Source organism: Microtus ochrogaster, chromosome 6 (assembly GCF_000317375.1).
Source record: "Microtus ochrogaster isolate Prairie Vole_2 chromosome 6, MicOch1.0, whole genome shotgun sequence".
NCBI classification, from domain to species: Eukaryota; Metazoa; Chordata; class Mammalia; order Rodentia; family Cricetidae; genus Microtus; species Microtus ochrogaster.
In genome coordinates this window covers 71,552,693-71,564,496 of record NC_022013.1, presented here as the reverse complement: position 1 = coordinate 71,564,496, position 11,804 = coordinate 71,552,693, and the positions used below count along the sequence as shown (strand labels likewise).

The 11,804-nt window shown below is 43.3% G+C and overlaps 2 protein-coding genes across 3 annotated transcripts in view; both read right to left on the bottom strand.

Moving 5' to 3' along the window:
- Slc30a10 (solute carrier family 30 member 10) overlaps positions 1-4,704 on the bottom strand; it is a 36,033-nt gene extending 31,329 nt beyond the window's left edge. Inside the window, exon 1 of the mRNA XM_026779934.1 lies at positions 883-4,704. Coding sequence (XP_026635735.1) covers positions 883-1,333 — 451 coding nt within the window. The 5' untranslated portion in view covers positions 1,334-4,704. The remainder of the gene's footprint in view (positions 1-882) is intronic.
- An 80-nt stretch (positions 4,705-4,784) lies between these two features.
- Eprs (glutamyl-prolyl-tRNA synthetase) overlaps positions 4,785-11,804 on the bottom strand; it is a 67,544-nt gene continuing 60,524 nt past the window's right edge. For both annotated transcript variants that reach the window (XM_013346951.2, XM_005348837.3), the window contains 4 exons: positions 10,766-10,926; positions 8,221-8,299; positions 5,217-5,281; positions 4,785-5,133 (listed from right to left, as the gene is read on the bottom strand). In XM_013346951.2, coding sequence (XP_013202405.1) covers positions 4,983-5,133; positions 5,217-5,281; positions 8,221-8,299; positions 10,766-10,926 — 456 coding nt within the window. In that variant the 3' untranslated portion in view covers positions 4,785-4,982. The remainder of the gene's footprint in view (positions 5,134-5,216; positions 5,282-8,220; positions 8,300-10,765; positions 10,927-11,804) is intronic.

The following is an 11,804-nucleotide window of genomic DNA, read 5'->3' as shown; positions in this document are numbered from 1 at the left end:
ATGACAACACAGAGACAATTCCTACGATGGCCTTGTGCTATGGCCATGGTTGGACCCTGCTGATCTGCTCACAATCTAGCACTCCTAAAAGAAACACTGGGCATTTCTCAAAACAACAAATCAAACAACTCTCTCCCACACATCAAGTATGTACACTCACATATATATTAGTTAAAGATCCCTCTTTTTTTTTTTTGGTTTTTTTTTGGAATAAAGGAGCATGGCTCCACTTAATAACGGAGCACTCCTTGTTCTCATCCAAAATTTAGTCTGCTCTCCTGATAGACAGATAACCCAGTTAGTTAACCGGGTACCTGCTCTTAAAGTCGTTTCACAGGATTTAAAAGGTGAGTATTTTCCAGTCACCTCAAGAACAAATGCCATAATCATGTCACTGTCTCTACTCCTAAGTGAGATTTTCTATATCACCCCACTTCTCTCCCCACTTTCTGTAACACCCCTCTGATGCACTGTCTCTCACAGCCAGCTTGGTAACCCAGCATTTTTTTTTAAACATATTCTATGGAAATGTTAATATATTAAGTTTATACTCAAACCCTGCCAGGTCACGGCTGTATAAACCAAAGCGAGTCACGTAGGGACTTTTCAGTTGCTCTGTAGTTCCTCCTCTGCAGTTATGACCACACTTTATTCTCTGTGAGTAAAAAGTAAAGGACCCACAGCGTTCTGCTGCTAAGTGCTTGCTGCTTCTGCTCACAAGAACTTCGGACTGAAAGCAATCCTACTGTAAAGTCGCAGGAACAAGAGGCCCACATAAAGAGTGGGGCCTCCGCTAACAGCACCTTCAGAGGCCCCTCGAACAGGAAGAGCACCTCCCGGACTCAACAGATTTGTCTCTGCCTTCTAGAGAGAGGTATTTACCTGCTTCGGTGTCTCTCTGGGGCTTGGGCCCTGAGCAGTAACAGCAATCTAAGAAGACGACATAGTTAAGAACATTGAAGAACAGCCCAATGACTCCGGCAATGAGGACCAGCAGGGGGTTCTCTGTCTTCTGGGGACTGATGTACCTTTTGATGGCTTCTATCAGGATGCTGAACATCAGGGCCACAGCAAAAACGGAATTGCCAAACGCCCCTACAACATCTGCCCGGAGAAAACCGAACGTGCTCTTCCTGTGCTGCCTGATGTGGCTCGCCCGCAAGCCAAACAGCCCGATGATCATGGACAGCAGGTGGGAGAGGACGGCAAAGGCATCAGAAGCCAGGGAGAGAGAGTTGCCTAGGTGTGAAATCACTAGCTCCAGCACAAAGAGAAGGACGCAGACCACACACATGAGGATCATTCGGAAGCTTCGGCCCGAGTATCTTCCCATGGCTGCCGCGGCTCCTCTTTCCCAGGAAGGCAAGAGCTCCTAGCAGATTTAGAGATTACAACTCCTGGATAACTCTCCCCTTCAGCTGCTCAGCGCCTGTCATATTTGGAAATCACCTTTTATAGGATGCTATAAAGCCATAAAGCAGTTTAAAGGGCAATTAAGCAAGAAATGTCACGTGAGTTTGGGTTTGTAGAAATGGACACTGGCTTCAGGTGTAGACTTCAGAATTGTTTGTTCGGATGCATTTAATTACAGGGTTTCATGTCTTTCCTTCCTCTAAGAGCTTACCCTAGCCAGGCTTCACTAGCCCCTGGCAGCATGCAGGAACAGCTTTAATTAAAGCAAGCATTTGGCATCAATGGCCACATCTTGTCTCCTACATGTGTAGTTTTGAATGCAATCTGTGTGAAATGGAACATTCTAGCATTTTCATTCCAGAGATATACCAAGTAAAATCCCTATCCCCATTGCTTTGGCCCCTGACCACCAAGTAAGCTACCCCACTTTCAACAGTCTTTTTAAGAAAGACAAGAAAATAATCCCCAGTGTGAGGAAAGGTTCGGACCTTCCAAAACTGGAGGAGCTAATGAGTGACAATCTGCTCAGGAAGAAAACCAAATAATGAGTTAGCTTATGCAAGTTTGGATCTCACTAAAAAATCTTATCCCTTAGAATCTTACAGCATCGAAGGCATATTGGTTGTCAAGTATCTAAACTGACAGTGGCCTATATTGTTCAGAATAGCCACCAACTACATAGCTTTTTTTAATTAAAAAATGTTTTAATTACATTTCCTGGGTGAGGTTAGTATGTCTGTGTCAGAGGAGTACTTGCAGGGGTCCGTCTGGCCTCTCCTGCTACCAAGTGGGTTCTGGCAATCATCTTCTAGACCGCAGGAGTGACAAGCTGTCTGTCTCCCTCATCCTTCCTGATAGTACTACAGCGGGTACCACGGTTATGTGACAGATGACTAACAACAAGAACGGGCGATCCTTCCACAGATGGTCAAAATGCCTTCTCCGTGGTTGTTTTATGAGATATTCTTCTGCACTCAGACTCTGTGTCACTAGAAGTCCACGTCCTACAAAAGTTCATGTGACCCACTGGCACAACGAAACTATTTTAACGTTGAAACTGCTAAGGTGTGTAACACAGGTGCCCTAGTTGGACCCTTGGAGCAGAGCCAGTAGCCTATCTGCCTTGTTGTCTTTTGCTGCAGTGAGCACTGGGCAAGGAACCACTTCTGTGACTCTAACTCAGATTGCATGCAAATACTCTGCCATCTATACGAGGGACCAGAGCACTTTAGTGTCTTAGGACCAAGTCCTTAAGATTTCAAGGGGTGATTATGTCTGGCTTCTGGCCATCGATTTAAAGCAAATGGTTCCTATACCCTCTTAAAAAATACCAGTGCTTCCCATTTTGATAGTTTCATACCCACTACACAGCCCAAGCTGACTTCACTCACACTCATGATATTCCCGTGTTAGCCTCTCAAGTGCTAGGATCTTAGATGGGTGTCACACCTGGAAGACTAGCACCCTTTCACATGGAGTCTGAAAAGGGTTTGCTACTTTAGCTGACCTCCACTTCTAGAAACAAGCCAATTTATCAGACGTAATTTCAGTGAATGATTCGTATCTTAATGTAACTAGAGTTCCTTTAAATGACTTGGGATGGGGGTCACCAAACCCAAGGCTTTTCAGTGTTCCTTTTATTTGCAAGAAGCTAAAAAAAAATTTTAAAAATTTGAAAAAAGCTCCAGAAATTTCTCCCTCTCCCAGGTGACCTTGGATCACAGTATAGAATATGAAATATGTGATCTATATTTTACTGTTTTGTCATGAATCAGAAAAACAAAAACTACTTCTACTAGTTTTCCTCCAAAGCAACATACACACTTCTTTAAAGGACAAACTTTATCATGACTAAAGCCACAAATTAGCAGCAACTTCCAGCTGACTCCATGAAATCTGTACCAACGATATATGACGTGCTAGGCACTGGTCTAGTGTCCCCCATAAGACAGAGGAACCTGGAAGTGGGTACGGGACTTCTCATCGTTTACGCAGGACGAAGGCTGGAAGGGTAAGGCAAACACAAAAATGCCATGGCCAGTGAGAACTGATTCAGAGCACAGCTATGTGATCAGAGAGGCACGCTGTTTACATCCGGTGTGTGTGGAGGCCAGAGTCCAACACCAGGTGCTAGCCATTTATTTTCTGAGACAGGGTCTTATGGACTCTGCTGGAGCTCACACTAGCTGGCCTGACTGGTGAGCCAGGAAGCTGCGGGAGCCATCTGTCTGCCTTCCCAGCTGGGACTAGAACTCAGGTCTGCAAGCTTGTCCTACGAGGGCTTTACTCAAGGGGCATTCTCCCCGTTGTGTGGTGTATTTCACCTGCAGCTTCCTGGGGCATCTCCTGTCCCTAAAAGGAGCATAACCTGCCTTTGCATCTCATTCCGTTCCCTCTATTAACACTGAAACCTTGCTCATTCTTCAAAGCATGACTCACAGTTCTAAGCCTCTTAAAGGCCCTTCCTGGGAAACGGAACTGGAAATGAAGTGCTGAAATAAGGTATTCACTCACTTGTCAGAGGACGGAGCAGGAGGACCACAACTTCAGGCCAGCCTGGGCTACAAGGTGAGGTAGTCTCAGCAGAGGCACACGCCACAAAGCCTGGTAACCTGGGCTCAATCCCCACGATTCACAGGGTAAAGAGAGCGGACTCCATCAAACTGTCCCCTGACTTCCATACATGTGCCCTGGCAAGCACACACTGCCTCACCAGGAAAAGAAGTACTAAGAAGGCTCCAAATGAGGTACAAAAGGCCTCCCAGGCAAAGAAGCAGATAGAAAGACAACTTGCATGAGAAAAGCAGAATTGAAGGACACTGAACAGGTAATGAGCCAGATTAGGTAATGTGTTTACATTTTGGCCTATAAATGATAAGAACTATAAAACGATATGAAGGGGGAAAAACTATCTTAATAGACCACAATGAGAAAAACAAAAACAGACTTGAAAATGTGGAGGCTGGCATGGTGGTCACACACCTAAGAGTGACACTGTTGATTAGATATTGTGAGGAAGCCAAGTATGGAATTTTTCATACCAATACCTAAGGAGGTGGTCAGGAAGAAAAGCAATGACAGACATAACAGGAGTCAGTTAACAACAGTCAGAAGATCCAGGTGCTGTGGTGAGACAAGAGTCAGAGTGCACACCGGACCTGCAGGTTGTCCTCCACGACCTCAGAGAGACCCATCAGGGTGGGGAAGCCTGGAAAGTGTGGAGAAATGGGGGCAACTCCTTCTGAGATGAAGACTGGCTTCCTGAGACCATCAGGGAAAGTGTACCCCTTGCCTACCTGGCTTTCAATGACCACCCTTGTGTCTATGATTCAGCTACTGCAGGATGAACTGAATACATAAAATATAATTAGTTCATGGTGTTTATTACCCAGGCTGTTTACAGAAAATTATTTCCCACCATTAATTTAGGTGTAAGAATAGCTGTTTATCTCATGTGATTTCTTTTTAGAACTTTTAAAAAATGAAAAAAAAAAACCTGCATCTGAGAAGATATTAGTATCATTGGTTTAAAAAAAATTAGGATGGGTGAGAAGCTTCTGTTTCGTCCATCAGTAACTCCGACCAAACAAGGTGTAGAACTTGGCAGGTTTCTTGCCACAGATACACATGGCTCCAGGCTGCAGCTCACACAGAGGATTGAAAGGAATGCAGAGACTTTTGGCTCCCATGGACGGAGCACCAGGTTCCACATCCTGATCCCTGGAATTAAAGAGACAGGAAATTCGTTCACTCCTGCTGCACGCTGCACCTTCTGAGTACAGTCTATCAATGAGTTAATTTACCTGGCAGTTGTCTTTTTGATCCAGTCCTCACAGTCAATCTCCCCACAGAATGGAATCTGTGCAATCTAGGAAGAAAAGAAAACGCATTCTGCCATTATAACTCCTAGAGAGGAGCACCTGAGTTCTCTTTTTACCTTTCAAGCAAAAGGGGTAGGTGTCCCAGTCCTTCTGCGGCTATGGTACCTTTGTAAACACTGAGATCTTTGCTCAGAAGTAGACATGAGAACAGAGAATGATTTTTTACAGCATCCAAAATCCATACTCATAAAATTTGACACAAACCATCTTTGCTGTAACATAATAAATGCCTGTATGAACTGTGCTGGAGTGCTGGAGACCTCTTCAGGTCCTGACTGCTGCCTGTGTTACAGAGCTGGCTGTCAGGAGGAAGGAAGGGGGTGTCTAAGAGTGAACTGATTGCAAGGTAACACAACAGTAACAGCTAACAGCCAGGCAGGCCTCACTCGACCTTACATGTCTAACACGTCAGGGATAAGTGACTAACCTTAAACAACAAATGCCTATAAATAACAAAAATCATGTTTTATCAGGAAAATCACAATGAAACTTCTATCCCAGGGAACAACATAGTATAAGGAGAGAACCAATCCCACCAAGCTGTTCTTTGACCTCTCTCTGTGTGTTGTGGCATGCACCACTCATACACTAAATGTAGGAAAGAGAAGGGGTGGTTGTTTGAGGGCAGAGGCAGTAGCAGTGCTGCCCCCCAACTTTTCATGACTTAGCAGTATTCTACATTCTTAAACTAAATTTACCTGCAGGATCATGAGTTCCAACTCCTGGTCTACAAAGTAGTGTCTCAAAAACAAAACAAAGAATGTCCTCTGCAAAGCTATCATGCACTGGGATCTAGTAAGCATATTTCAGAAGGCTTCTTCTCTAAGAAGTAAAAGCAAATAGAAAGGAGGCAATTACAGAAACAGGAACTTCTTTAGATGGACTTTAACTCCAAGGAAGGGCAAATGCTCATGATCAAGTCTCTTATGTTCACTTGGTGAACATGCTAGTCTAATTTCCGAAATTTACCAACTGCTCTTCTGATAAACTGCCTCCAAGACTACAGAAGTAATACATTTCTATGTGTGTCCTGCAAGCGAGGAAATGGATGGAGAGAAAGGGGCAGAGACCAGTGACAGCACACATTCAGAGTTTTAATACAGAAATTCTTTGTGCCATGAAAATGGAGACAAAGGACCCAAGATCTAAGCCAAGTACTTCCCTGTATGAGAGCTGCAAACCCTTAACATTTGCAAACAAAGTGCATAAAAAAGGACATTTATAAAACTGTGTAATACATAAAATAATGTCTGTAGCACATGAAGAAATTTGTATTTGGACTCGTAAGTGATTCTGTCAGAGCCTCGTGGCAAAGGGAGATAATTCTAGCTACTTAGGGGCTGAGGCAGGAGGATCCGAAGTTCAAAGATTCTAGCTTACCAGTGAGCTCAAGCCTAGCCTAGAAAACTTAGCGAGAGTCTGTCTCTCTACTGCAAAATAACAAGTAGCTCCAGTAGTGCTCTTGCTCTGCATGCCTAAAGCCTGAGATCCCACCCCAGCATCAATACAGCAAATCAGCTAAAATGAGAGGTAAAAAGGGTGGACTTGAAAATCAGCGAAGTGAACCAATTAGTCGCCCCACCCCTTTATACCAAGGAATAGAAGTAGAGAGGAAAAGAGCGATGTTTTACCTAATGTAAGTTCGTCCACAGAGCTTTCCTCTCTAAGGCTGTCTGACCCCATGAAGCAAGAGGGGAGGAGGCACTGACTACTGACTGTAACAATCTATTTATTGACCTATGTGTTTGTTGGACATGAAACTAAACTAAAATATTCCTGCTCCACTTTAAAATTTCAAATCCTTATAGTAATCTATCTAATATTAGAATAAAAAAGATGACCCACTAACACCTTGTGAATCTTGGTTCTTCGAAATCAATGCATTAGCTAAAAGCTACTCTATTATATTAATGCTTATGCAATTTCTCTAAAAAACTGTTTTACAAGTGACTAATCATTATCATAAATTATTTAAATTTTTAACTTAAAAATTAATGGAGTAAATTGAGTCTGGCAGCACAGGCCTTTCATCCTAGCTCCTCAGGAGACTTAAGCAGGAAGATTTCAAGTTCAAGAGCTGCCTGGGCTATAGAGTGAGTTCAAGGGTCAACCTAGGCATTTAAGATCTTTCCTCAAAATGAAGTGGGCTGGAGCTACACTTAGTGCTAGCCCAGCATTAGCATGCCAAAGCCAAGGTTCATCCTCAATACGCACAGGAAGGAGCACGCATGATAGAAGATGGCCACACAACCTCTAGTCTTCTGTTAAAAGCATGCAGCAGACGAGGGAACTATAGGACACAGAAAGGTAAAAGGCCACGGAAACAGTAAACCAAAGCCAAATGCTGAAGAACTGGGGATCTGAGAGAAGTGTTGAGGCCATCTATTTTACAGAGCAGTGAAGAGTCAGAGAGGTGAATTCCTCTGCACCAGTAACAAGAAGTATTATTAGGCTACCAATGAGTGTTTGAAAAACAAAACAAAACAACTTTGTCTTTTATTCTCAAAAAGGAGTTTTTAAAAATCTGTGAAGGAAGTATGTATGCATTAAACAGTGGCAGAGAGATCTAACTTCTGGTATCTAATTGTATGGGCTAATTCATTTAGACTCTGGCCCATGGTTTCTCATTTGTAATCTGGAAACACGGGACTAGTTGTGTATTTAACACGCATACCAAATACTAAAGTCCATAAGTGATTCATTCCAATAGTACAGAAAGCTGAATAATGTACAATCCCTTTGCTTGACTGGCTCTAAAGGAGACTGAAACAAAGTCTCAGCTGAGGGAGTTTTAAAATCTGTTTACTGGGACATGGCAGAAGAGCAGATCAGTGGTACAGCACAGCCTAGCACAGGCAAGACCCTGGGGTCAGTGCCTGGGCCTGCAAAAAACAAAACCAAGAAAACCTTTCTGGAGGCCCCTTACCTTCCCAGAATCTAGTGCCTTCTGAAAGTCCTCCAATGTGTTGGACACGACCATATGAGCTTTAAGGTCTTCAGTAGCCCTGCCAAAATAAATCAGAAAATACATAACTTTCCTTACAAATATGACAGTTTTTTTTAAATCTCAAAATAAACAAGATTTAATGAAATACTAAGTGAAAGTCAGAAGAACTCAGAGTATTAATTCCCTAACTGGCAGTGGCCACCTTACTTGAGCATCACCTCAAGCCAACATGTGAGAAAATTGCCACGCACACAACAGGCAGCTGCTACTTCTGTCATTGCTGCTGAACAGTCCTAACTTCCACTTGTACCACCTCAGAAAGTCTGTTAGTTTTCAAACCTTCTGGTCTACTTTTCCCCTCTACAAAAACGGGGAAATAATAATAATACTGTCGCAGGAGATATATAGAATTAACTGCCCAATAATGACACATGAAGGAATGAAAGCATCACAACAACACACACACAAATTAAAGATATTTTCACACCATCAAATCCTCCCACCCTATACTCCCATCCCCTTGGGTCTCACTACATAGCGCAGGTTGGACCAGAACATGATTCCCTCCGAATTCAGCTAGTATTACTAGGTGTTCCCCACCATGCCTGGCTCCACAGCCTCCTCTTTCAGACCCTCAGGCTTTAGTAATGCCATAGGCAATACTTTCATCTACATTCAAAATCACACAAGGAGTAGAAGGAAAAAAAAGACAGTTCTTTTCTGAATCTCAAGGCTAGGACCTGGGGCATTCTTAGCAATTGCTAGCTGTCAGTCAAATTTGTTTCCTCTTTTCCAGTCACATTTTTTTTTTTTTTTTTGTATTGAGATAGGCAAGACTAAGTAGGAAAAGCCATGGGACATTTCCCACTGTACCTTTGAAGGCAGCAGGCATGGCTCTTGCACCCTCACCCACCAGCACTCCCTTGACTTGACTGTGATCTGGTGTGTCCATGTCACTAAGTTCTAGGTGATGGCAGAACCAACAAAATGAGTAGATCTAAGTTCTGGAAAACTACACCACTGGACCTGCAGACCAGCTTCACACTGCTTCAGATAAGGAAGGAGAAGCTGCTCTGGTCTTCTCTTGGCTGTAACAATTTAGTCTACTTCACACAGGACTTCTTTCATCAAAGCTGACATTAAGGAGGCTGGGATGTAGCTCAGTGCAAGGAAAAGAGCCTGCCTAGTATGAATGAGAACAGTTACCTCAGCACTGAATGGAAAAGAAACACCAGCTACCCTTAATATTAAATCCAGTAACCTGACTAGGAGGATCCACAGAAGGAGCCTGTCCCATGGAAGGAGGGAAACCTCAGGAATACACATTTGTGATAGATCTATACTGCTAGGTCCTCAGTTCAGTAAAATTAATCAATATATTAGTTTCTTCGTACTTGGTAATACAAAGATCCAAGTATGAGCAAGTATGCAGTGCTATCTTTTTTTTAAAAAAATGAGTTGTTATCCTAATTCAGCTTTTCCTTAGTAATAAGTCTATGTAGAATGGACCTATTCAAAGTACCTATATTTATAAGCAAGAATACAATGTATATTGAAAATTGCACAAGATTAAAAACAAAACAAACACATCACTAAGAATAAACTATTTAGAATGAACCTTGTATGTAAAAAATAACAGAATTTGAGTATAAGTGAATGAAAAGTTGCTAAAATTTTCTGCTAAGCCAGAAGTGGTAGCATAGAAAGGATCAAAAATCCAAGGCCAGCCTCAAGTTTGAAGGCAATCCAGGCTACCGGAGACCCTATCTCCAAAAACAGATGACAACTTGTTTTTGTAAAAATACCCATCTGGAGCTTGAAGACAGCTCAGCAGCATGGTAACCCCTTTCTAAGTGTGAGGACCTGGGTTCAGCCCCAACGACCTACAACAAAACCAGCTGCAGATGTGGTACATGTCATATTGTATCCCAGGACCCCTGGGACTTGCTACCCATCCAGTCTAGCCTACTTGTTAAGCTCCAAACCAGTGAAAAACCTTGGCTCAAAAAAATACAAGGTGGGGCCGGAGAGAAGGCTCAGAGGTAAAGAGCACTGGTTGCTCTTCCAGAGGTCCTGAGTTCAATACCCAGCAACCATATGGAGGCTCCCAACCATCTATGAGTTCTGCTGCCCTCTCCTGGCGAGCAGGAGCATATGCCATTACGGGGAAGTTTTTAACACTATAGCTGCTGGCTGCTCTCTCAGGCTTAGTCTCTCAGGGAAGGTGCTGGCAAAGTTTCCTAGATGGATTCTACCAATAAGTGACCAGCACTTAAGAATCAAAGACTTAATACAATAACGTGGATCTGAAGTTAACCCCATCTAGTTCAACAAACGGACCAGTTCACAGGGAACAGACACTTAGGAAACCCACAAGTCAAAACTACAAATGGGGTAAGACACTGTGGTCCTGGAGCTCAGGGAGAAAGGCTATGTCCAGTTGCAAGAACCCCAAATCCCTTGTTTATGTCTCAAACACTGGGTGGAAGCTGAAGAAAGGAGACACAAGTAAACAAAGAGCTACCTTGTGAAAAGGTTAAGCTGGATGTCTTCCAAAATCTCTTGAAGTTTAGCCTCAGCCTCTTTTTCGGCAATTGTTAACTTCTCTCCAGTATCTCGTCTGACAGCCACAAACTGAGAGCTCTTCATATCTCGTGGCCCCACCTCAAGTCTGACTGGAACCCCCTATAAAAAAAAACAGGCAGTTAAACTTGTGCTTGGGAATCTCAAGCTGAATACAGACTATTTCAGGGTTTTAGCTACTATAAATCATAAAACAGCCAAAGAGCAACGGTAACCAAACAAAAAAAGGGCAAGTGATACTCCTGACACTAGAGAACTTACTTCAGTACAGAAGGAAAGTCTACTGCTCGTGTGGTCAGAACTAAGCCATCTCTTGATAGAAAAGCATCTGAATGGGCATTCCCATTTCCTCACAATTGGCATGTGTTACATGGAAGAATACAGAGACTTCTTGAAACCAAAGATACCCCCAAAGAACTGAGGGGATTAGCACACGGGCACACCCCAGACTCATTCATGGTAAACATGTGCTTTGGCTGGGATGCCTCGGCTCTGGAAGGAACTACTGAGCAAGCATGAGAGTCACCTCCAGGGTGATAAAGCCCTGCCTGCCAGCCCTTACAGAGGTTCTTGTACTGGAGGTTAAGGATGGCCGAGAGTCCTACTTGAAGGAGTATTACATGTTCAGACTGCTGGCTTTAGGACAAAGTTTGAGAGGCACCATGCTCTCAGGCTTCCATGAGAGAATTTAAGAATTGGCTATATCCAAGTTTAAGACTCCTGCATATTCCAATCTCTAAGGAGACTAAAGCCCTTAAGTGAAGCACAATTACTAAAGGCTCAGAGACTGTTATTGGAGTTCAACCTTTCAGCCACTGATTATTACCTTGACCTCAGTCTGAAAATGGTGATCCTGCCTCCAGGAATCTCAGAATGAGATTGAGACTGTGAGCTGTCTCCTCCAGTTTTATATTCCTCTCTAGGGCTGGAATTAAAGGCATGCACTGCCCGGTTTCTCTGGCTACTAGTGGGATTAAGGG